The sequence below is a fragment of the Aulonocara sp. 'chitande type north' Nkhata Bay genome, linkage group LG23 (genome assembly GCF_057382095.1).
Source record: "Aulonocara sp. 'chitande type north' Nkhata Bay isolate Kocher_YH1m ecotype deep benthic linkage group LG23, A_spYH_male_GT1.1, whole genome shotgun sequence".
Classification (NCBI taxonomy): Eukaryota; Metazoa; Chordata; class Actinopteri; order Cichliformes; family Cichlidae; genus Aulonocara; species Aulonocara sp. 'chitande type north' Nkhata Bay.
Window position 1 is genome coordinate 4,511,380 of NC_141365.1, and position 26,304 is coordinate 4,537,683.

The following is a 26,304-nucleotide window of genomic DNA, read 5'->3' on the forward strand; positions in this document are numbered from 1 at the left end:
TGAGTGCTGTCAGGGAACATGTTAACTATCAGAAAGGAGCAGTTAACAGGAAATTAGCCCACTTTAAAGTCCAGAAAGAGTAATTTATCATTTTTATAATATAATTCCATCCAAAATAATTTGAAACATATGCTGTTGGGTGAATATCATGGTATGCTAACTATATTTAAAAAATAAACTGGGTTGCACCAGCTACCTTGACCTCAAAACCTTTTTTCTGAAGATTAGTATCTATAAGTTGCTGCACATTCAGGACATAGATGTTGCAACACAGATTGCTCATTGCCATTCATTAACTAAAATACACACACGCACACACACACGCACACACACAGAGTTTCTGTTTTATATGTTAGTGAGCTTATTTTTTAAACATTAGCTGTGAAGCAATTTAAACACACATGACTTTAGCCTGTACAAATACAACTGACTTGACTTTAGTAAAATACATAAAACGAATGTTACAGACAGCTTAGAGCAAAGAGATATAGGTGTGTTTTGTGCAGATTATTTTCGATACCTATCGTTTAATGTTAATTTTCAATATTTTCAAACTTGTACTAGCACTGTCCCTTTGCCTAATATTGACATGCTTCTAGTTTTCAGGCTTTTAGTGCCTTTTCATGCTTTATTACATGAAATGGATGGTGTTAGGGAGAAATATTTTCATGTATGGTTAAGATGTCCTTTTATACTTCTATATTTTTTGTAGAATAGAATAGCCTTTATTGTCATTGTACAGAGTACAACGAAATTGGAGTGCCACTCCCTTGGTGCAAGATTCAATAATAAATATAAATGTAAAATATAAAAAGTACAATAAAACAATCGCAAGTACTCAAACAATAGTAAGTATGATATATACAGGATAGCAGCATTAATATAATGACAGTATGAATAGCAGCATAATATAATGGCAGTGACGGTATGGTATAGCTAAGCAGGTTCAATTGTTTTGTGCTTATTTACTACGGTGATAGCTCTGGGAAAGAAGCTATCCCTGAATCTGTTTGTCCTGGTTTTATGTGACCTGTACTGTCGGCCTGACGGTAATAGTTCAAACAGTTGATTGCTGGGGTGAGAGTAGTCCTTGATGATATTGCCACCGAGAGTTTGCAGTGACCTCCAGGCTGGGCAGAGAGCAGCCAGTGATCTTCTGGGCTGTGTTAATGACCCTCTGCAGTACTTTCCTGTCCGCAGCTGAGCACCCTGCATACCATGTTGTTATGCCGTACGTTAGGATGCTCTCTATGGTGGCTCTGTAAAATGTCACCAGCAGCCTCTCCTCCAGGTTGTTCCTCCTGAGCACTCTCAGAAAGTGGAGACGCTGACGTGGAGACGAGCAGTCGGATGTGTAGAGCGTAAACAGGAGGGGACTCAAAACACATCCTTGTGGAGACCCGGTGCTGAGTGTGATGGTGCTGGACCGGTGGGGGCCGAGTCTGACAGACTGTGGTCTATTTGTCAGGAAGTCCTTGATCCAGAGGCAGATGGAGGTGGAGAGTCCCAGGTGAGACAGTTTCTGGACCAGGATCTCCGGGATGATATGATTGAATGCTGAGCTAAAGTCCAGAAAGAGCATTCTCACATAGCTTCCTCGGTGCTCCAGGTGACTCAGCGCAGTGTGGAGCGCTATGGTGATAGCGTCCTCGGTGGATCGATTTGTCCTGTAGGCAAATTGGTGGGGGTCCAGACTGGGAGGCAGACCGGCCCTGATGTGCTGACAGACCAGCCTCTCAAAGCACTTCATCACTACAGGCGTAAGTGCAACAGGCCTGTAGTCGTTTGGGCTGGCCACAGCTGTCTTCTTGGCGATGGGGATGATGGTGGAGGTTTTGATGCAGGGCGGGACGGTGTTTGATGACAAGGAAAGGTTGAAGATTTTAGTGAAGACTCCGGTCAGTTCGTCAGCACATGCTCTGAGAACCTTTCCATGTATTCCATCAGGACCTGCCGCCTTCCTGGGATTCACTGACCTTAGAACACACCTCACTTGGTGCTCCCTGAGTGTTAGTGTGCCAGTGCTGGGGGCGGGTGGAAGTGGTGTGGCAGCTGAGGGCCTGGTCGTCTCAAACAGCGTTAACAGCGTTCTCTGCAATAAGAAAGAGAGAATTTATTGTGTCGGTTAAAGCTGATATCAGCATGACAATAAAACATCCCTGATAACAACTGAGGTAAGGTGTTTTCTCACACGGGGCACTCTGTCAAGTGAGATCTTTCACTGTAAGCCAATGACTGTTGCCACGTGGAAAGACTATCAGGAGAACAAATCAGGGAGTGCCAATTCTTAACCACGGCTCTTTCCCTGTGTCATTCTTTCAACCAATCAGACAGATGCACATTCTCATGTAAATCTTTCTATAACTGCTAAGATAGTTTACTCTCTTTTGGAAGTTGACTGCTTGCAGACTGTATGTTAGAGAGTTATTTCTGGGATGCTGGGATGATAGCTCCCTCAGGACTTAAACTCCGGTCAGAGAGTGGGGCACAGAGAGTGATGTCCGGATATACTTTAATGGAAGTTAACAGCAGCTCAACAGTAGGCATACTTAACGAATGTGGGAGGGGTGGACAGACGTGTGGTTCTGAATAACAAGAAACAAGGAGAAACAATTTTCACATGTAAACAACAATCGTCACTTCCCAACATCATGCCAATATAATGAACTGTAACACAAATAATCAGCTGAATGCTCTGACATAAGAAAGTCCCACAATCCCATTTGAACAGGCAGGAAACAAGAATATCTGCATATCTCAGGCAACAGAAAAGACCTAATGCCCCCAAATTAGGAAAGGTCAGCAATTACATGGTCTTCAGTGCCCTCTAGTGGCTAAATAACCCAACTGCGGTGCACAGATCCAACCCGCAACAAATGCTACGGTGGTAAGTCACATGCCTCTATCAATCTCGATAAATCTCCTAGCATAAACCCCCTGTAATTAACGTCAAAGTACAGCCCGTGCTATAAGTGGGAATGGACTCGTAGAACTGGAGGGATTTTGACTCACATTTGCACAGGAACGCACACGTCTGGAGATCGCTATTCCCCCGCACTCATGGAGAAAAACATGCCTAGTGCTCCTCGGACTCGTGATACGGCAGGACCGTAGCAAACAGTAAGAACAAAGTGGAACTTATCGGCAGAAATTAACACTGCACTGATAGCGATGCGATTGAAATAGAAGGAGACTTTCGGACACACTGTAGTTTTCTGAACAGAAGAGATCCATGTATGTGCTGATTTTTGATCATCCAATGCTTTAATAAATACACCAAAAGATGAAGCGTTTTGACTGCAGGTTCCTAAAAGTGGATAAATGATCATGATAACAATGGTGATAGCAAGACAATATAAAAGACCCGCCTTTAAAATATAAGAACAAAAAACATAAATGCATAATTTTGCCAGTTAATTTTTATTTAACCTTTAGCAAACAGCCAAAAAACCCCAGAAAGTGCCCAGATTAAGCTTGTAGTGCAGAGAATATTCCATTTATGACACCATTAGCTCATTATTACAGGAAATACTCAAGTTAACATGTTTCCTCTCAAGTCTGCAGCCTCTCCCGTGAGACTGAGAAAGAAAGCAGCTTTACTTCTTGCTTTCTTTGACCAGTTGTTCCACTTCCTTCATGAAGCGCAGGCAGAGCTCATCCTGCCACGGCAGAGCAACACACTGAACCGCCACAGGTAGACCCTCACCACCAGTCACTGCCTGAACACAAAAACACACTCCTGTCACTTAATGCTCAGCAGCTGAACGCACCACAGTCTCCTTCATCCACCTACTGTGATAAAAAGAAACTCTATAAATATTGGAGCCGCAATAGACTGATCTGGTTCAGTTCTTGGTTCTGTGTAAAGTCATGTTAAGTACATAGAATTGAAGTGAATGTCCAGAGTAATACATCACATTTTTAAATAACATTCCACAGAAAAAAAATTGCATTTCTTAATTTAGTTATTACAAGATAAAACTGATACTAAGGGAAAAATTAGATTCAAGCAAGTAATGTTTATTATTACTTCAACATGCACAGATGAGTAATAGGGAACATCAAACGATGAGCTCTACATAGCCCGAGACAGATGTGCTACAGCAGCTGATTGAAACCACATTAAAGTACACTGACGCACATTCACAAGTATACAAAAAATAAATGTATCTGTATTTTAGACTTTACATCAGGGGCTCCTGACTTGTTGTTGCTGCATGAAAAGCTAGCCTGACACTGAGCCTAAGACACCAGATTTATGTGTACGCGTGTACATCTGTGATCTCACGTATTGTCAAAGTGCATGCAGCTGAATTTGTGTAGACCCACCAGTAATAAGTAATGGTGTTGGAGCACAGCTGATGTGCTGAAAACCGTGTGCTGTTCATGATCCTGGAATTATAACTGTTTAAGTGGAGTATAATAAAACTTTAAAAGCACACTTTTACTTAATAACTTTTATCAACATAAATACATTGTTTAGTATGATGTCCTTCAAAGGTCTGATTCTTCTGAGGATCAGTGCTGTCCTCCTCCCTGTTTCTCCATTTTTTGGCCGCTTCTCTTTGAACCCTATTGCGGATGTAACCCACCTAAAATCTGCCTCATGAAAATGAACTGCTGTTCCCCAAGAATGTCAGTAGGTGGCACTATGAGATTGTTTAGTGCTTGTGAACTTGAGTTGAGAACTATAGAGAAGGAGAATAGCGCTAAGGCTACGTATGCTGGTCGGAGCTACTCACAGAGTTTTTCCTTAACCTTTTTCTTGAACAAGGATTGTGTGTGAAGACACAAATTGGATTTTACTTTTCCGCTTGTTGGGAAACGCGGACACTTTTTGTTGATGCTGATGTACCTCTGTTTTTGTGCTTTTTGTTCATTTCCGGTGAGTTGACTAACTGCGCTAGCATAGCAAGCTAATCGTTAGCTCAGTATAATGTAAATTTCATGTGTTCCTTTTAAGTGCTGTATTATCTTTTTATTTCTTCACTTGTGAATGTTTTAAGCCAATCGGAAATATTTCTTTGGAAGCTAGTAGGTAAGTTTTATTTATTGTAATGAGATGATAAATATGAGCAGTCTTTGGCTAAATAGTACTGCGACCACGTTTTGCACTTTCCTCGTGCATCAGTAATGTACATTCTCTCAATTCATTGGATTGATGTGACTGCTGTTCACAAAATATGAGATTTGAGTTAAATTTGTATGATGTGGAAATTGTTTTAAGGTTCTTTGATTAATTTTATTATTGATTGCATTAAGTCGTTATATACAAAGAGTGAGAGACATTTGGTCACTAGTGTTGATTAAGTTGTTATATGATATTCATGTAAAATATGTTCACTGCCCTGTGCAGGTTGGTTTTTTTGTTGGAGTCTAAAGTTGCGAGCCAGGATTCCGGATCCCCAGCTGCGATGCAGGAAAGATTTCCAGCCTACTTAGAAGTGACAACTGCGTTACTTCTTGACAGATAAGCTTATGAGATCTCAGAACAATACACTACCCGGGTAGTACTACTAACATTAACACTATACACACACACTCACACACCTGAACTGAAAAGACTGAAAAGAACTCTGAACACTGAACTCTGAACTCTAAAACTGAATACACAGACTGACAAATATGGACAATTGGAACTGTTGTGAACTGTTGAATGACTGTTTTTGGTTTTGTTTTGAATAAATGTTGACTGTTCTTTTAGCTGTGTGTCATTCGCTCCTTAGTCGATTCCTAGAGGCCATAAGCCTAAGATCCTAACTTTCTCTACATTCAGTAGTGGTAAAGTATCGTGTGTTACATAGTACCTTTTCGTGGCGAGCCAGCCAGGAGCGATTAAGACACAGCTAATATTGAAATTACAGCATTCTGCAATAGCATAGTTAATTTTGAGATTGTGATTTATTGTGATAAGCTTTCAACTAAGACAACATTGAAAAGAGATGGATTTGGTACAGAATTACGGGGTGGATTTTAAACGGTCCATCAGTATTACTGGAGTTACTAGTTTCGATTCTGATGCTGATATTATTGCTTCCTTAGAGAAGTATGGGGTGGTAACAAGGATTCTGAGGGTCCCAAATGCACAACCAGATTGTGGGGAAACTGTTATTGCTGAGTTTGAGTCAGAGATTACAATGGGGGATAACGAGTCAGAATTTCCCCTTGAGATTGAAAATGTGACCAACAAGAATGTAAAATGGCAGGCTAGTCGCATTGAAATGCCAGCACTCCATCAAACTCCAGACCCTGTTTTGGCTGACTCAAGTGATGAAAGTGTTGACAGTTATTCTGACCACAGTACTACACCCTTGATAAAGACAGCAAAGTTAAAGTACAACCACAGACGGCCCCTTACATCCCAGCCAGTCACCCATTCAACTAAATCTCAGTCTTGTAGATTTGTTAAACCAAAGACTACTCCAACCAGACTTCCAGTGGTGACAGATGAAGTAACAAACCCACCAGAGATACAGCGTATAGTAGTGGAACATGTAATCAGAAATGACTCTGTCGCTACACATGGCCAATCCAAATGGTTACGCTCATTCTCAGGCCGTGTGCCAAAACCCCCCGGAGAAGTGGATTTTGAAACGTGGTGTTTACATGTTGAACTAATGTTCAATGATGGCACTCCAGTTGACATTCAGCGGAGGAAAATACTAGAGAGTCTTCTTCCCCCAGCATCAGATGTTGTGAAGCAACTTGGTTATTCAGCACATCCACGAGAATATGTCAGGCTGTTAGATTCTGCATATGGTCTTGTGGAGGATGGTGAGGAGATATTTGCAAGGTTCCTGAACACAAATCAAAATCCAGGTGAGAAAGCTTCTGATTACCTACAGAGGCTGCAAGCTCTCCTTAACACTGCTGTAAGCAGGAATGGTGTGATTCCAGCAGATGCAAGTCGACATTTGCTAAAGCAGTTCAAACGGGGTTGCTGGGACCATAACTTGGTCCTGCAACTGGAACTAAAGAAAGAGACCACGCCTGAGTTTGCAGAGCTTCTGCTAGAGCTGAGGACTGAAGAGGACAGAAGGGCTTCTAAGCTGGACCGGATGCAACGTCATTTTGGGCCTACCAAGATAAAACCAATTGCACACATGCATTCTGTCCCTGACTTCCCACATCACACTGACCCAAGTGCAAGTGTATTGCAGGCCTATATCTCTGAAACTGAGAGTCTAAAGAAGCAGGTTGCAGAACTGCAATTGCAACTGATGACAAAACCATCTAAAAAGCAAAGAAAGCGACAAGTTAAAGCAATGGAAACAACACAAGAGCCACCCGTACCTGTAATTGAAACTCTGGTACACCAAATTCCACCACGAACCCAAGTGAGAGCTGAGCCCAAGGCTTGGTTCTGTTTTAGGTGCGGTGAAGACGGCCACATAGCCAGGAACTGTGAAAATGCTATAAACAAGGCTGTGGTTGATCAAAAGTACAAAGAACTAAAAGCCAGACAGGAAGAATGGAAAGCCCAGCAGCAGGGTCAAGCTTTAAACTGGAGCAGGTTCCGGTAAGGGGACATACGGGAACCAAGAACATTCACAATAGTCCCAAGTCAGAACAGAGATGTCAAAGTAAACAACAACATGCTGAATCCATTCCGAATCACCTTCCAAATAGATTAGTTGGATCAAGATCTCTTGCAGAGGTTAAGATTGGGGAACTATCACATGGTTGCCTCATTGATTCAGGGTCTCAGGTTACCACAATTTCAAAATCATTTCAGTTGACCCACTTACCTTCTCATCCTCTTTTGCCATTAAATGATCTGTTAGAGGTTGAAGGTGCTGCAGGCCAAATTGTCCCTTATCTTGGGTACATTGAAGTTGACATCACTTTCCCACAGAGTTTCACGGGGAAGGACAAAGTTGTAACTATTCTAGCTTTAATTGTCCCAGATCACAGAGCAAATTCGGAAATTCCAGTCCTCATTGGTACAAATGCCCTTGACGTCTTGTATGAGGACTTCAATGAGCAAATGACCATTCCTGAGCATTGTGCTTACGCCCCTCTCATTAGACATTTGCATGCTATCTACAGAAGTAAAACAAAAACTGATAGTTTTGTGGGGACAGTCAAGTCACAATGTAAAACCAACTTAGTAATTCCAGCTGGTCAGAAAATAGCCTTAAATGGTCGTGTCAGAAATGTCTGTGCAGGCCCTGGATCCACTCTTCTAGTCGAACCCCACAGCCAGTCCAGCCTACCAGGTGGCTTGATATTTTCCAGCTATGTAATGTCAAAGCCACGACAGACATCCTTCAAAGTTCCCATTCTCCTAAAAAATGAGACAACGCATGATATCATTCTGCCAGCTCACCGTCCTTTGGCAGCGATATCTGTCCCACTTTCAGTTTCTCCTGCGAGGTCTGAATGTATGAATCGAACTGGAAGTTCAGAGCAGAAACATGCTCAGTGTTACACCACCCACGAAGTACAACCAAGTGACAAAATCCAGTTCGATTTTGGTGACTCACCCCTGTCAAACGAGTGGAAAGACAGGATCGCCGAGAAGCTGAATTCCGTGTCTGATGTTTTTGCTAGGGGTGAACTTGATTATGGTCACACCACAGTGGTGAGACATAAGATTCGGCTCTCTGATCCAACGCCTTTTAAACAAAGGCCAAGGCCCATTCATCCCTCTGATTATGAAGCTGTCCGCCTTCATTTGGAGCAGCTGTGCAACAGCAACATTATTAGAGAGTCCGAGAGTCCATTTGCTTCACCAATTGTAGTTGTGAAAAAGAAAAATGGGCAGATCCGCCTTTGTGTGGATTACAGAAAGTTGAACAACCAGACGATCAAAGACGCTTATGCCTTGCCCAATATAGAAGAGGCATTTACAGCTCTGTCAGGATCCAAATGGTTTTCTGTTATGGATTTAAAGTCTGGATATTACCAGGTAGAGGTGGAAGAAGAGGATAAACACAAGACGGCTTTTGTCACACCCATGGGGTTTTGGGAATTCAACAGGATGCCCCAAGGAGTCACTAATGCTCCAAGCACTTTTCAAAGAGTTATGGAGAAATGCATGGGCTCCATGAACCTCAAGGAAGTACTGGTCTTTCTTGATGATCTTATAGTGTTCTCCAATACTTTGGAGGAACATGAAGAAAGGCTCCTGCGAGTTCTGAACAGACTAAAAGAATTTGGTCTCAAACTTTCACCTGAGAAATGTCACTTTTTCCAAAAGTCAGTGAGGTATTTAGGACACATTGTCTCAGAACAGGGAGTGAAGACTGATCCTGATAAAATATCTGCCCTCACCACATGGCCCAGACCCACAAACCTGTCAGAACTGAAGTCATTTTTAGGCTTCACTGGCTATTATCGCAGGTTTGTCAAAGACTATTCTAAAATTGCTAGGCCATTGAATGATTTGACAGCTGGTTATGTCCCTGCCAGGAAGCTGAAACACCACAAATCACCGTCAAACGGCGACTTGAACAGTCCTTTTAATGAGAAATGGACTCCCTCATGTGAGGAAGCTTTCACGACCCTCATTGAGAAGTTGACATCTGCACCAGTGCTTGGGTTTGCTGACCCCAGAAAAGCCTATGTTTTACACACCGATGCCAGTTCACATGGACTTGGTGCAGCCCTATACCAGGAAGAAGATGGTCGGTTAAGAGTCATTGCCTATGCTAGCAGAGGGCTGTCTAACTGTGAAAGAAGGTACCCCACTCACAAACTTGAATTTCTTGCGTTGAAGTGGGCAGTTACTGACAAGTTTGCTGATTATTTGTATGGAGCTGACTTCACTGTCATGACTGACAATAACCCCCTGACCTACGTGTTAACATCTGCTAAACTTGATGCAACTGGACATCGATGGCTTGCTGCTTTGTCGAATTTCAATTTCAACATACAGTACAGAGCCGGAAAAAGAAATCAGGATGCGGATGGATTATCGAGACGGCCGCATGTTTCTGTTGAAACTGATGACAGTACAACTGCTGAGGATGAGAGAGTAAAGCAATTCATTGCAAAGTTTACGGAAGAGGGAAATAGTGCAACATTTCCAAAGGATGCTCTAAAAGCTGTATGCGAGAAGCACCAAGTACACATATCTCCTGACACTACTTACCACTACTGCCACTACTTACCTGCTGCAGTGGAGTGTTTGGCAGTGGATGCAAGTGCGATACCTGACGAGTTTGTTCAAGCCGACATTCTGACTGGTACTAGCACTCTTCCTCAACTCTCCCAACAAGATTGGGCTGCAGAACAAAGGCGTGACCCTATAATAAGCAGAGTCATAGACCTTGTCCATACAGGAAAACGCCTTTCCTATCGTCTTAGGCAAAAGGAGGAAAGGGAAGTCCAACTCATGTTAAGAGTACAGGATCAGTTGTCCCTAATAGATAATGTCTTGTACCGGAAACGAGTGAGCCAGGGCCAGACTCTTTTTCAACTAGTGCTTCCGAAGGAGTACAGGGAAGTAGCTCTTGAAAGTCTTCATGATGCAGTAGGTCACATGGGATTGGAAAGAACTGTTGACCTTGTGAGAACACGTTTCTTTTGGCCCCGAATGTTCCTAGATGTTGAAATGAAAATCAGAACATGTGAAAGGTGCATCCGCCGCAAGGCTAGAGCTGAGAAATCTGCCCCACTGGTAAATATTAAAACCAGTCGACCACTTGAGTTGGTGTGCATGGACTATTTGTCTCTAGAACCTGATAGCCGAGGAACAAAGAATATTCTGGTGATAACGGATCACTTTACGAAGTTTGCTGTTGCAGTGCCAACTCCAGACCAGAAGGAAAAGACTGTTGCCAAGGCCCTGTGGGACAAATTCATCATTCACTATGGCATACCAGAGCGGTTGCATAGTGATCAGGGCCGTAATTTTGAATCTGCAGTCATCAAAAACTTATGCCAAATGTTAGGCATAAAAAAATCAAGAACAACCCCCTATCATCCCCGTGGTAATCCAGTAGAACGGTTTAACCGTACACTGCTAGGGATGCTTGGAACACTCCAAGAAGACGACAAACTAAAATGGCGTGATCATGTGCAGCCATTGGCTCACGCCTACAATTGCACAAAAAATGACACAACTGGGTATTCACCCTATCAGCTCATGTTTGGGAGACAGCCAAATCTTCCAATTGATGTGGCTTTTGGACTTAATGTGAGTAGGCAGGACAGTGTAACTCACAGTGAATATGTGAAGAAGCTCAGGGAAAGCCTACAGGAAAGTTACAAACTTGCTGTGGAACATAGCGAGAAAGCTGCCCTACGCAATAAGTCAAGATATGATCTAAAAGTGAGAGAATCCACCTTGGAGGTTGGAGATCGTGTTCTTGTCAAGAATGTTGGAATACGAGGGAAACACAAACTAGCTGACAGATGGAGTCAGACGGTCTACAAAGTTGTAAAACAGCTCAATGACTCTCCTGTATATGTTGTTGCTCCACTCAAGTCAGATGGGCCTGAGAGGACACTGCATAGAGACTTACTGTTACCGTGTGGGTTTCTGTCATGCTCAGCGCCAATCGAACCCAGTCATGGAAGCCAAGAGAAAGAGACACCCAAAGGCGACACCTCCAAAGAGAATCCATTTTCTGAAGTTGAAGGAGACTATCATTATCTGGGTGATAATGACATTGTGGATTATGACTTTCCAGTAGTTTACGAAGAAGTCAATTACCCGGCTTTCATTACTGTCAGTGAAATCCCCAAAGCAACTGAGTCTGTGTCAGAACAAAGTGTGGACCGGGACGAGTCTGATCTAAACCCTGCAGTAAAGGAGTTTCATTCTGCACCCGTGGAGCTGGATGAGGGCGATGGTTCACTTCAAGGTTCTAGTGGAAATGACATTGGAAATGACCCTCCAATGAAAGAAACAGGTGTTATTGTTAATGAGGAATATTCATCTGTTCATGATTCATGTGCTGATATAGATCCAGCTACAGAAAATGATGTTGAACCTTTGGAAAAGGTTATTGACGTAACTCAGGAGCAGTACCAAACTGAAACAACCGGGTTGTCGGATGGAAAAGAGGGGAGTGATAGATATGGATTGGAGGCAGAAGTTGCTAAAGATGAAAAACCTCCAGAAACAAGAGAAATCAGGCGGTCAACTAGGAACAGGACTGAACCTAGCAGACTAACCTACAACACCTTGGGAAATCCCTTAACATTAGTGATGCATTCTCTTTTAAACAGTCTTGATCAGGTTTTTTCACATGCCCTTGACTCAAACCCTTCCCCATGTGTTGGTAGAGTAAAAACCATTTAAAGTGACTGCTGTCATGCAGGGATGCATGCCCATTTAGGGGGGGAGGGATGTAACCCACCTAAAATCTGCCTCATGAAAATGAACTGCTGTTCCCCAAGAATGTCAGTAGGTGGCACTATGAGATTGTTTAGTGCTTGTGAACTTGAGTTGAGAACTATAGAGAAGGAGAATAGCGCTAAGGCTACGTATGCTGGTCGGAGCTACTCACAGAGTTTTTCCTTAACCTTTTTCTTGAACAAGGATTGTGTGTGAAGACACAAATTGGATTTTACTTTTCCGCTTGTTGGGAAACGCGGACACTTTTTGTTGATGCTGATGTACCTCTGTTTTTGTGTTTTTTGTTCATTTCCGGTGAGTTGACTAACTGCGCTAGCATAGCAAGCTAATCGTTAGCTCAGTATAATGTAAATTTCATGTGTTCCTTTTAAGTGCTGTATTATCTTTTTATTTCTTCACTTGTGAATGTTTTAAGCCAATCGGAAATATTTCTTTGGAAGCTAGTAGGTAAGTTTTATTTATTGTAATGAGATGATAAATATGAGCAGTCTTTGGCTAAATAGTACTGCGACCACGTTTTGCACTTTCCTCGTGCATCAGTAATGTACATTCTCTCAATTCATTGGATTGATGTGACTGCTGTTCACAAAATATGAGATTTGAGTTAAATTTGTATGATGTGGAAATTGTTTTAAGGTTCTTTGATTAATTTTATTATTGATTGCATTAAGTCGTTATATACAAAGAGTGAGAGACATTTGGTCACTAGTGTTGATTAAGTTGTTATATGATATTCATGTAAAATATGTTCACTGCCCTGTGCAGGTTGGTTTTTTTGTTGGAGTCTAAAGTTGCGAGCCAGGATTCCGGATCCCCAGCTGCGATGCAGGAAAGATTTCCAGCCTACTTAGAAGTGACAACTGCGTTACTTCTTGACAGATAAGCTTATGAGATCTCAGAACAATACACTACCCGGGTAGTACTACTAACATTAACACTATACACACACACTCACACACCTGAACTGAAAAGACTGAAAAGAACTCTGAACACTGAACTCTGAACTCTAAAACTGAATACACAGACTGACAAATATGGACAATTGGAACTGTTGTGAACTGTTGAATGACTGTTTTTGGTTTTGTTTTGAATAAATGTTGACTGTTCTTTTAGCTGTGTGTCATTCGCTCCTTAGTCGATTCCTAGAGGCCATAAGCCTAAGATCCTAACTTTCTCTACATTCAGTAGTGGTAAAGTATCGTGTGTTACACACAGGCTGTGAAACTGAAGAGCTGGAAGCAGTTTTGTTGCCGCTGGCATTGTGTGACTCGTTTAGCTTGAAGGTTACAAGTCACCTCTGACTTCATTGAATAAATTTAGCATTAAGTGGTTTGGTAGTCAGTTCCTTGGAATGGTTAGTCTGATTAGCTATCGATCTTGCTTATCGGTTGCACTTGCACATGAGATACAATCAGCTGATTTCAATTCATATGCCGCAGGGCGAAAATAGTGACACAGTCTACAACGTGGATATAAACATTACTTTTATTTTAAATTGCAGAAAAGAACGAGCGTTAAGTTACAGTGAAAACGTCCAGAACAGAAACAACTGCAACAGTTTTTAATCTACTGCACAATATTTTGAAGGCATTTATCTGCTATAAAAAGACAGGCCAGGAAAATCTGATTCACATTCTCTGTATTTTATCCTCAGTTACTTTGACACAAAGGCATCTGCTGTGATGCTTACACTTCTAATAAAGTCTCACATGTGTCAGCTTTGTTTTTATACATAGATATAACAATAGGAATATGTACTGATAAATGATCAGAATTATAATATTTCTGGATGTCTGCGATAAAACTGAATCAACATCGATACGCAGCACTAATTTTACTCTTACTGCACTTTCTTTACAAAAATCTACTTTATGCCTTTTTAATGCTAAAACCCAGTTTTGTCCTGACACAACGTGTTAGTAAATCTGGGTCTATGTTCTCACTCAGTCTTATCTCACTGGTACATGTTGCCTACCTCTTTGAAGAGTTTGTCCCACATGTCCTGATAACAGCCCTTATAGTGCTTGAGTTCCTCCTCATCCTTTGTGGTCACTGTGGAAACAGTGACTACACCCGCAGGAAAGGTAAGGAGATTGTAGAGCATCGTGTAGCTGGCAGCAGCTGAAAGTGTAGAAAACAAAAATAAAGAAACATAAACACCATTCTTAGCCTTTACAAATGCAATTATTGTTTAATTTAAATATAATTTAGTTAATGCAGTAATGCCTTTGCTTTGCTCTTTATCCAGATGTTGTAATCCAGGTTACCTTTTAATCAAGTTATGTCTGGAGACAGTTTCATGACTCTTACTGTGCTGCACTCTGTCCTGTAATGCCCAGTTTTCCCAGCAGTAGACAAAAGCAGTCGTCCTCATCTTTGATGAAATGTCTCTTTTTCTTCACTTTTTTAAGTCCTGTCACACTCTTGTATTGTAACATGTAACTGTTTTGTTTCTTATATGTATCCGGTTCCCCAGTGAGGAAACTCTCTGAATCCACTACAACATGAATTACACCTTTAGCTAAACTTCATTTACAAATAGAAGTACTAAACACAATAAAAATTAAACTGGAAAAATAAAGCGGTTGTTTTCTTAGTCCCTGCAATCTTTTGCCTTTTATAGTTTACAGCTATCATAATCAGCCATACTTAAAAGTTTGCCACAGTATAAGAAGTTGTAGGCTGGACCAGTCACAGGACACAGCAGCACATCAATGTTGCAGCTCCTCCAATGTGCTATTGTCTCTTGAATGTAGTCCTAAAGAAAACACAGGAAATCTCAATTTCTCCTTCAGACTTTCATACGTGACCATGCATCACCAGCTGACAGTACCTCAACAGCAGCATGTTGCTTCCACAGCTCAGGAACAGATCTAAGAATGAAGCAGAACGTTTGGATACAATTCCTAGCACATGGAAATGTAACAAAGAAACGATTCAAGCACAAATGAAGAATTTCAAGGATACTTTCTCACCCAACTCCACAAAGAGCATCAAAGTTGGCAGAAAGACGAGGAAACTGCCAAAAAAAATCAGCATCATTATAAATGTTTTATCAGACTGAACTGTGAAGTTAACTGTTAAACCAAGGACTCACCACGGGTTTGAGCAAGAATGAAATGGTTTTCTTCAACCACTTGGGAAAGCCATAAGGAAAAACCTGAGGCTCCAGACAAGGGTCCACAGGTCCCCCTTCCCTAAAATGAAAGAGATCATTGGCACAGGAGAAAACAGTCTGTTCAGAGACACTGAACTGAGAATTACTGTAATGGTTTCAAAAAGAACCACAACCCCATGTTGCTCGTAAAGACAATGGCAGCATGGTGATGTTTAGTGGTTAGAACTAAAAAGAAACAAAATCTCAAAATGTTAGATGATTTAAGTTTAGAAAACAAATGGTACTAACTGACTTATTAAATGGAACAACTCACAGTTTTTGTAGCAGGGTGGTAGCTCCATCTGCAAATAAACCCTTTAAAAATAGTTCAGGGATAATTTGATCCATCTTCAGTGGACAGTAAGGGACGAGCTAAAGGCAAAAATGACAGGATTAATGACCTATGACTCGTAGGGCTATGCGATATGTCGAAATACACTCAACAAAAATATAAACGCAACACCTTTGTTACTGCTCCCATTCCCCATGGGATGGACGTAGAGACCTAAAATTCATTCCAGATACACAATATAACCATCCCTCCCAAACAGTGGTCACAAATCAGTCCAAATGTGTGGTAGTGGGCACATCTGCTATATTGAGATAATCCATCCCACCTCACAGGTGTGCCACATCAGGATGCTGATCTGACATCATGAGTAGTGCACAGGTGTACCTCAGACTGCCCACAACAAAAGGCCACCCTGGAATGTGCAGTTTTTTGCGCTATTGGGGGTCTGGGGACCCAGAACCGGTCAGTATCTGGTGTGACCACCATTTACCTCATGCAGTGCAACACATCGTCGCATGGAGTCTATCAGATTGTCAGTTGTGGCCTGTGGAATGTTGGTCCACTCCACTTCAATGGCTGTGCGAGGTTGTTGGATATTCGTGGGAACTGGTACACGCTGTCGTATACGCCGGTCAAGCACATCCCGAACATGCTCAATGGGTGACACGTCCGGTGAGTATGCTGGCCATGCAAGAACTGGGACATTCTCAGCTGCCATCTGCCCTGAACAATGTGAACCATGATTCATCCGTGAAGCGCACACCTCTCCAACGTGCCAGACGCCATCGAATGTGAGCATTTGCCCACACAAGTCTGTTACAGCGACGAGCTGGAGTCAGGTCAAGACCCCGATGAGGACGACGGGCATGCAGTTGAGCGTCCCTGAGACGGTTTCTGACAGTTTGTGCAGAAATTGTTTGGTTGTGCAAACCAATTGTTCCAGCAGCTGTCTGGGTGGCTGGTCTCAGACGATCTTGGAGGTGAACCTGCTGGATGTGGAGGTCCTGGGCTGGTGTGGTTACACGAGGTCTGCGGTTGTGAGGCCGGTTGGATGTGCTGCCATATTCTCTGAAACGCCTGTGGAGACGGCTTATGGTTGAGAAATGAACATTCAATGCACGGGCGACAGATCTGGTTGACATTCCTGCTGTCAGCATGCCAATTGCACGCTCCCTCATTGCATGTGGCATCTGTGGGATTTTGCTGTGAGACAAAACTGCACATTCCAGGGTGGCCTTTTGTTGTGGGCAGTCTGAGGTACACCTGTGCACTACTCATGATGTCAGATCAGCATCCTGATGTGGCACACCTGTGAGGTGGGATGGATTATCTCAATATAGCAGATGTGCCCACTACCACACATTTGGACTGATTTGTGACCACTGTTTGGGAGGGATGGTTATATTGTGTATCTGGAATGAATTTTAGGTCTCTACGTCCATCCCATGGGGAATGGGAGCAGTAACAAAGGTGTTGCGTTTATATTTTTGTTCAGTGTATATCAGATGACTTTATGAAAACATCTATCATTTCAAATTATATGCTATCGTTTGGCATGGTGTCGCAAAATAAACTGTTTACAGCAATATTTTTTCATCGGGACACAGAGAATACCAGCTTAGCCAGTGAAAATGAGGCAACACCAGGTAGCTCCAAATGGAAGGACCAGTCAAAATAAATCAAGGACCTTATTACCTCTGAAGCATGGACATGGTTTGGTTATGAAAGGACTGACGCGGAGCGGAAAACTGTACTATGCAAATTACGCTGCAAACCACTCACCACCACAGACTCAAACACGACAAACTTCTTCTACCACCTACACAAGAATCATGTGAAAGCGTATGGAGCGAGTTTATGGATGGGAAGCAAAAAAGAGTCGTCAGGTGCTCAAAATAAACTTTAGACTCAAACATTAGAACAGGCTTTTCCCCGCAGCACGCCATGTAATAAATACATACAAATAGAAATTGGAGCCCCTGTCACAACTTATGTTTAAAAATGTATAACTTCATGCATGGCTCAAAGTACTCGACTCCAGGTACACAACGCCAAGCTGAAAATACTTCACGCAAGTCGAGTTGCCCGAGATTTACAGAATTTACAGAAAATGCCCTGTTTTGTGATATCTATTGTTATCAGGATGAAAAATGTCCTATATTGGGATATGAGATTTTGGTGATATCGCACAGCCGTAAATCACATACGTGGCTTGACAGTGATCATAGTGTGTGTGGTGACGTCTTACTGTGTGCCCTGCTTGCTCTAGCAGAGCTTTGACCTCTCTGACGCCTCGGGCCATGCTTGGAGATGGATGCGTGTAGCCATTGCTTTCCAAATAACCGATCCTTAGAGGTCTGGAGCTTCTGTATATCTAAGGGTGAAGAATTTTCATTTCCTGAGTCAATTAAATATAATCAGATGTTTTTGCGAAGTTTAAGATTACAGCCTGTAAAGCGTAATATAAAGTGAAGGATTAGGACAACTATGTATCGGTTTAATTTGTAGTTTTTAACCAAAAGAATAATCATTAACATATTATATGAACCTCACAGTACAGGACACACCTCCATGTTAAAAGGTAATGGTGGAACAGTGGGGTCCAAAGAAAACATGTGGTCACAAAGAAGTGCCTGCATGCACAGAGCCAGGCTGTCCACATCTCTTGCCATGGGTCCAGGAGATGACGACACTAGTTTCATACGAAATATAAAGCAGTGACTCAAATATTTGAGACAGTTTGTGTCTGTGAAATATTGCTATACAGTGGTTATGTAACTACATTTACTTTATATGTAAAGTACATATGTTTCTTACCCGACTTTTGCCCTCGATAAACTGGACGCAGGCCCTGTAAACTAATCATTACACAAAAGTGTTAACAAAGACAAGAGTTTAACTCAGTGTAACTCAATGTGTAATAAATTTCCAGGAAACTGACTGAATGAGACCCACCTGAGCCGACCTGCAGTTGGTTTGAAACCACAGATTCCACAGAAGGATGCAGGAATACGGATACTGCCACCTATATCAGTGCCTATACCAAGCAGAGAGCCCCCTCCCCCAATGAGAGCCCCCTCCCCACCAGATGAACCTCCAGAGGTCTTCTGGGGGTTATGAGGGTTCACAGTCTGCCCGTAGATAGGATTACTGCAGTCATAGCTGTCAACAGACAGTTAATGAGTCTCTGCATATTATTTTCATTCATATTTTCATTATTTGCACATTTGGAATGGACAAAGGCAACTTAACACATGCACTCAGTTTTAAATGTGCTGTAGATTTTTATGTGAGTAACTGATAAAAGATGTACTTTAAAAGAGCTTGAGGCAAGTTGGTTCTCACAAAGGGAATAGCTCCTTGTTTCTTCAGGACTTGAACGAGCACACTGTCCTTTTCAGCAGGCTGGTCCAGGTTAATGACCACACCACAAGAACAGTCATGATTCTAGTGTTGGAAAAAACAAAGATGATAATGTTACATCAAATACCTGAGCTATGATGCTCGAGAACACTGTATCATACTTATAAATACTGATGGGAAATACTTCAATACTCCCAACCCCCTGAGCCACGGTCATCTGCAACCGGAAGGTCGCCAGTTCGATCCCCCAGGGCATCTGTGGCTACAACTGTAGCTTGCTTCCACCAGTGTGTGAATGTGAGAGTGAATGAATAGTGGAATTGTAAAGCGCTTTGGGTGCCTTGAAAAGCGCTATATAAATCCAATCCATTATTATTATTATTAACTGTAACTGAAATTTGCATTGCATAACCTTTGTAATACCTTAAATGTAATATTTTCTTTGACGCTAACTGGAACTCCGTACAAGAGACCATCCTTGTTGGAGCCAACAGTTGTCAGCTGGTCCAAACTCTCCAGCAAAATTTCAGTGCAGCAGTTCAGCTTTTGGTTTACAGCCAGAGTCTGTTGGAAAGGAAACAAGCACAGACAGTTTGAGATTAACTTATTCACCTAAAGGGATTTTAATCTTTGTAAAATATTAAACTCTTGTTGGAAACACAAACATTACTTGACACATCAGTCTGTGTTGCTTATATGAATATTATTATCCAGTGTGTCTAAACTTTAACTGTAATAAGACAATTCTGTGTAAAAAGAACTAAAAAGCAGTGAGTTGTAAGTAGGAGTAATGTCAAAAATAAACAACATTAAGATAAGTCTGAGTAATTTAAATGATTACTTGTTTAAAAATGACTTTTGCTGTATTTGATCTATTATGAAAGATTTGTGTCATGCTGGATATTGAACCTTTTCCATGTAAGAGTAAAGCACATCCTCGGGGCGCAGTAAACCTTCGTTCAGCTGCTGTGTCAGCTCAGACAGGGAGAGCGTCAGGATGAAAGCAGAGTCAGTTGTCGGATGCTAGGAGACACAGACCCACACAGAATCATTATGTTATTATTTCTTTTAAAGGCTGCAACAAAGAGACGGAACCACATCCATGTACAGATTCAGGATTCTTCCTTCCACTTTTTTTTTACAAACTTTCTCAAACACAGCAATGAGTTCACTGCACTTAAACGGTTTGCACAGTCATAACTTTCATTTTCATGCTCAAGCATGGAGACATTGCAAAGTGCCAGTATTTTGGTATTTAATAACTACACCTCTGCCAGGTTAAACTAAAAGCAGATCATTAGCTGAGATTATCGATAAAGAGAAACTAGAAAAATCCCCAAAGCTCTGAACTCTCACCGACTGTTTGTACCGGAGCACCGCCTGCTCTGCCCGCTGCAAGCTCTCGTCTCTCCTGTTTCTGGCTCTCTGTATCTTTTCCTCTGCCTGTCGGAGGCTGTTGATCTTTTTCACCCGCACAACCAGGTATCCCACAATGCAGGCAACACCAGTGAGCAGAGCCGCTGTCCAGTTGTCCATCTTCACTCTCTTAATAAACGGTTCAGTGTTCTGCGTGATTTTCGTCTTTGTCCTGGGGCTGCAAATTGGTTTAAATGCCACATGATCCTAACACACAGCTGTTTAAATGCGACAGGCTTGCCTTGTTTTAGCTGTGAACTAAAGTGGGCGTGGTGAGCATGTAGGGTTGATTAACTTCAGGACAGACAAAAAGCCTTTTTTAGTTACTCATTAACCAGTAGCCACCAACAACTAATATGATAAGAGATAAGATAAGATAAGATAAGATAAAACTTTATTAATCCCTCGGGTGGGTTCCTCTGGGAAATTCGGTTTCCAAAAGCACAGCACCGACAGAAGTTACAGTTACAGAATATTATATACACACACACACACATATAAATACAGAGACATATATAAATAAAATATACGAAGGGGATAAATAGGAATAAAAATGAAAATACAAGTGAATTGCACATTTCAAGTATGGAGTCTATTGCACCATTGACTATTAACAAAAGTATTGCACAAAAGGTATTGCACAGTGAAGTGAAGAGGCACTACAGCTTAGTTGTTCCCCCCTCCCTTGTCCCCCTGTTTCCCCTCCCTCTCCCCTCCAGAGAGGAGTTAAACAGTCTGATGGCGTGTGGGACAAAGGAGTTTTTAAGTCTGTTAGTTCTTGTCTTGGGGAGAAGCAACCTGTCACTGAACAGACTCTTCTGGTTGTTAATGGCCGTGTGCAGAGGATGCCCAGCATTGTTCATAATGTCCAGCAGTTTCTTTAATGTCCTTTTCTCTGCCACTGTCACCAGAGTGTCCAGCTTCATGCCGACCACAGAGCAAGCCTTCCTGATCAGTTTCTCCAGCCTGGATGAGTCCTCCTTTGCTGTGCTGCTCCCCCAGCACACCACAGCATAGAAAAGTACTCCAGCAACCACTGACTGGTAAAACATCCTCAGGAGCTTCCTGCAGATGTTAAAAGACCTCAGCCTCCTGAGGAAGTACAGTCGGCTTTGGGCTTTTTTATACAGGTGCTCTGTGTTGCATGACCAATCCAGTTTGTTGTCCACCCACAGCCCGAGGTACTTGTACGTGTTGACCACCTACACCTCCTCCCCCTCTATCTGAACCGGCAGTGGACCTGCTCTAGACCTCCCGAAGTCCACAACCAGTTCCTTAGTCTTTGAGGTGTTGAGTTGCAGGTGGTTTGTGTGACTCCATGCAACAAAGTTCCTCACCAGGCTCCTGTACTCCTCTTCCTGATCATCCCAGATACACCCCATGATGGCTGTGTCATCTGCAAACTTCTGAATGTGGCATAATTCAGAGTTGTAGCAGAAGTCAGAGGTGTACAGGGTGAAGAGAAGAGGGGACAGCACAGTTCCCTGTGGTGCTCCTGTGCTGCTGACCACAGTGTCCGACGTGATGTCCTTCAGCCTGACGTACTGTGGTCTGTCGGTGAGGTAGTCGGAGATCCAAGCCACCAGGCAGGGGTCCACCTCCATCCTGTTCAGTTTTTCCTGAAGCATACAGGGCTGGATGGTATTAAAGGCACTGGAAAAGTCAAGAAACAGGATCCTGACCGTGCCTTTTCCCCCATCCAGGTGTGAGTGGGCTCTGTGCAGGAGGTACAGGATGGCATCCTCCACTCCGACATCCGCCTTGTATGCAAACTGTAGTGGGTCCTGGGCATGTTGTACCTGTGGTCGGAGGAGGTTGAGGAAGAGCCGCTCTAGAGTCTTCATAAGATGTGACGTCAGTGCCACCGTTCGGAAGTCATTCAGCTCATTGGGCCGGTTCCTTTTGGGGACCGGGACGATGCAGGATGTCTTCCATAGGGCGGGCACTCTCCCCAGTCGCAGACTGAGATTGAAGACTCGTTGTAGCGGCTCCCCAAGTTCAGCAGCACATGCCTTTAGCATCCTAGGACATACCTTGTCTGGGCCTGCTGCCTTTCTGGGGCGAAGCTTCCTCAGTTGTCTCCTGACCTGATCCACTGTGACACTGGGAGATGTTTGGGAGGGGGGGGGGGGGGGGGGGGGGGGAGATGTCTTGCTGCTGAGAGAGGGATTGGAGGAGGGGGGTGTCATAGTGTCAGGAAGGGGGGAAGCGAGGGAGGTAGGAGAGTGGGGAGAGGACTCTGTAGTAAAGGTGAGGGTGAGGGTGGGGGTTGTGGGCTGGTCAAAACCTGTTTCTTTCGTTTGCCTTCTCCACAGTCCCCCCCACTGTACTTTTCTTGGTGTTGTGGCCTGTGATGGTTTTCACACCATTCCAGACCTCCCTCATATTGTTCCTCTCCAACTTCTGCTCCACCTTCCTCCTGTAGGTGTCCTTTGCTTCCCTCAGGCAGCGTTTCACCTCCTGCTGTGCTGCTTTCATCTCCTCCTTCACTTTGCTCCTGAAAGCCTTCTTCTTAATGTTGAGGACAGCTTTGACTTCCTGTGTTACCCACGGTTTGTTATTAGGATAACACCGTACCGTCTTAGCAGGGGCGACTGTGTCCACACAAAAGTTGAGGTAGTCTGTAAGACAGTGTGTCGCCCCCTCTATGTCCTCACCATGTGGGCTCAGAAGCACATCCCAGTCTGTGGTGTCATAGCAGTCTCTCAGAGCATCCTCCTTTTCTGGGGTCCATCTCCGGATGGAGCGCGTTGTGACCGGCTGCCTTTGGACGAGGGGTGTGTATTGTGGCTGTAGGTAAACCAGGTTGTGGTCTGACTTCCCTAGTGGGGGGAGGGGGGTGGCTCTGTATGCATCTCTCACATTAGCATACAGTAGGTCAATTGTCTTGTTGCTCCTTGTGGGACAATTCACAAACTGGTGAAAAGCAGCCAGAGTAGAATCCAGTGTGGCATGATTAAAGTCTCCAGATATAATAATGAAAGCCTCGGGGTTTTGTGTCTGAAGTCTTGCTGTGACTGTGTGTATTTTCTCACAGGCAGCTGTTGAGTCAGCCCTCGGAGGGATGTAAACACACACACAGATCACATGACTGAACTCCCGAGGTAGATAATATGGCCGCAAGCTAACAGCTAGCAGCTCCAGGTCCGGACGGCATACCGAAACTTTAACGGAGACGTGTCCAGGGTTACAGTATCTGTTGTTAACGTAGACCAGGGACGTGCAGAGGGGGGGCTAGAGGGGCTTGAGCACCCGCCCCTTTCCTGATGAGTGCCCAAAGTGCCCTTTTGTTGAGGCAACTTTTAAAAATTTTTTCTTTATTTTTTTATGTGTGTGTGCGTGCGGAGTCCTTTCTGTGCCCCTCAACAATAATATTTAACTATTAATCACAGTTTTGCTAAATAAAAGGATCTGGCTTGCATCAGTCACATGATCACTATTAACCAATGATCGCCCTCGACGGCAGAACGCGCTGGTTACGAGCCGGGAACGAGCTCACAAAGAGCACGCGCATTTTTTGCGGTCCGGAGCTGTAGGAGAAACACAAGTTAACTCAGAGACACAGACTGATGCGACAAAACCAGTAAGTAGGTGTACAGCGTACACTGTAGTGTGTAGCACCCAGGAGTATTAGCTTATTACGTACACGTTGGTAAGCTGTCTTGTTGCAACTGACGAACTGAAACAAACGAGCGTGCTGTGTGTGCAACAGCGCGACAAACATTACCTGTCCTTTTATTAACTGCACAGGTAGTGCTGGTCATAGCTGCTGGCTACCTGTGTAAGGCTGTCATGGGTCTGTAGCTCTGTCACCGTTTTAGGGAACATATTTAGTTTTAAAGTATTTAGAACATATTTAGTTTTAAAGTATTTAGAACATATTTAGTTTTAGAGTAAGTTTCTGGGCATTTCCTGCCTTTCTGGAGGGATTATATTTCACTAAAAAACGATCTAATATGCATGTCCACATAATAATTATTATAATTATAATATATTAAAAAACACAAGCTGTATTTTAAAAAACATACATTAAGAAGCAGATTATATTAGATTTATATTTTAAATAAGACAAAAGTTGGATTTTACAGCAGTAAAATGATTGTATCTCTACAGTTTAAAGATGTAATAAGCTTTGCCCTGCACAGAGTGGATAGTGAAACAAATGGAATCATCATAAATACATTATTTCATATTTATTACTTCCCCCTCCTCATTGCTTTATTATTGTAGCTCTAGTAATAAATAATAATGTAAGGATTCTGGATCAGCACCATGATGCCCATAGTATATACAGTATTCTGAAGAAGGTCTAAAATGTCACTGTGTGTGCATGTGTGTGTTTTATTTAGCTGGATTTAAAAAAATATTACTCATGATATAACATTGTGCAGACATGGCTGGCAAGGACATGAGGAGGAAACAGTAGGAGCTGTATGAGGCTACTAAAGGCAGTGCTATAACATTTTTCTGTCATCATTTTATTATAGATTAAGTGCAAGAGTTGTTAGGTGTGGATAATTAGATTATAGTTTATTGCAATAGCAAGTTGTGCCTTGTTCTCAGATAGACAGCAAGTGGAGAGTGATATATGAAATGATGGGAAGGAAGGAAGAAGAGAAGCAAAGAGTGATTCACAGGCAGAGCCGAGTTTATGTCACAGTTTTTTGTTGCCTTATGGTTCCAAGCGCTGTCACCAATCTTTGCATTTTGTTATTATCTCATGACACTTGTTTAATCAGCTACCATCTCTCCTGTGGACTTTTTAATGTCTACAGTCTCAGATCAACACAGCCCTGCCCTTCCCATATTAGATTCTTGATGAATGTGTGTTGTTGTTATTCAGCCTGGTTCAATGTGCCCCTTTTTAACTTTGAGCACCCGCCCCTTTAAACCTCTCTGCACGTCCCTGACGTAGACAATGAGTCCCCCACCTCTGCTTTTTCCGCTGGCCTGCGTGTCCCTATCGGCTCTCACGGATGTGAAACCGCATAGGTCTACGTTAGCCTGTGGCGTTAGCTCGGTTAGCCACGTCTCCGTGAAGATAAACAAGCTGCACCCACGGTATAGTCTGTGGTTGTTCAGAGCGCACAGTTCATCAATCTTATTCTGTAGCGCGTTCACGTTGCCCATTATCACTGTCGGGATTGATGGTTTGAATCGCCTCCGGTGATCCGCTCTCCTCGCTCCAGCATGAGCGTGAGAAAGAGTGATTAACCCACTAACAAAAAATCAATATGCTATGTAATTAATAGCATAACACAGTACTAACTTAGCCTATATGCACAAGAACATAAATAATAAACTTCATTCAACACTGTAAAATTAATTAGCTCCAAGAAATTATGGATACAACTATAAATATAGTTATTTGGCTTATATCGTGATATATATCGTTATCGCCCGAAATGAAAAAGCATATCGTGATATGAAAAAATCTTATATCGCCCAGCTCTATTAACAATATAGCTCCAAGCTACCTCATTGAGCTACTTAGATTATACACCCCTGCTAGAGTACTAAGATCATCTTCCCAGTCACTCTTGGTACTGCCGAGATCCCGGCTGAAGACTAGAGGTGACTGAGCGTTTGCCTTGGCTGCACCCAATCTATGGAATAACCTCCCCATCGCTGTCCGTGAGTCTGATTCCATTCAATCCTTCAAATCGCGGTTAAAAGCCCACCTATTTAGCCTTGCCTTTTTCTACCAGTTAATGCTTGTTAGTTAGTTTAATGCTTATTTCTATCTCCGGTCTATTCTTAACTACT

At 42.8% G+C, this 26,304-nt stretch overlaps 1 protein-coding gene across 2 annotated transcripts; it reads right to left on the reverse strand.

Annotated features, from left to right (window-relative positions):
- Nucleotides 1–254: 254 nt before the first annotated feature.
- Nucleotides 255–20,928, reverse strand: LOC147300966 (vitamin D3 hydroxylase-associated protein-like). 2 transcript variants are annotated; one of them, XM_086283825.1, is made up of 15 exons: nucleotides 20,479–20,928; nucleotides 20,032–20,145; nucleotides 19,546–19,686; nucleotides 19,073–19,206; nucleotides 18,715–18,921; nucleotides 18,577–18,617; nucleotides 18,327–18,451; nucleotides 18,008–18,133; nucleotides 15,742–15,839; nucleotides 15,408–15,507; nucleotides 15,286–15,329; nucleotides 15,144–15,183; nucleotides 14,960–15,068; nucleotides 14,286–14,431; nucleotides 255–2,092 (listed from the first exon to the last, which is right to left on the reverse strand). In XM_086283825.1, the coding sequence occupies exons 1-15, from the start codon at nucleotides 20,656–20,658 to the stop codon at nucleotides 1,058–1,060; spliced, it is 2,640 nt and encodes an 879-aa protein (XP_086139951.1). In that variant the 5' UTR covers nucleotides 20,659–20,928; the 3' UTR covers nucleotides 255–1,057. The 2 variants fall into 2 exon arrangements, with proteins under 2 accessions (XP_086139951.1, XP_086139952.1); XM_086283826.1 differs by lacking the exon at nucleotides 255–2,092 and adding an exon at nucleotides 3,235–3,719 and having other exon boundaries at nucleotides 20,479–20,916.
- Between the last annotated feature and the right edge of the window lie 5,376 nt (nucleotides 20,929–26,304).

What these genes read in the sequence shown, in the direction of transcription:
- LOC147300966 (XM_086283825.1), bottom strand. Translation starts at nt 20,658, where the DNA reads ATGGACAACTGGACAGCGGCTCTGCTCACTGGTGTTGCCTGCATTGTG. An exon ending in TTGCCTCAAGCTCTTTTAAA is followed by an intron (nt 18,922 to 19,072) that starts GTACATCTTTTA and finishes GTCTGTTGACAG; the next exon opens with CTATGACTGCAGTAATCCTA. An exon ending in ATACTGTGGCAAACTTTTAA is followed by an intron (nt 14,432 to 14,959) that starts GTATGGCTGATT and finishes CTACACTTTCAG; the next exon opens with CTGCTGCCAGCTACACGATG.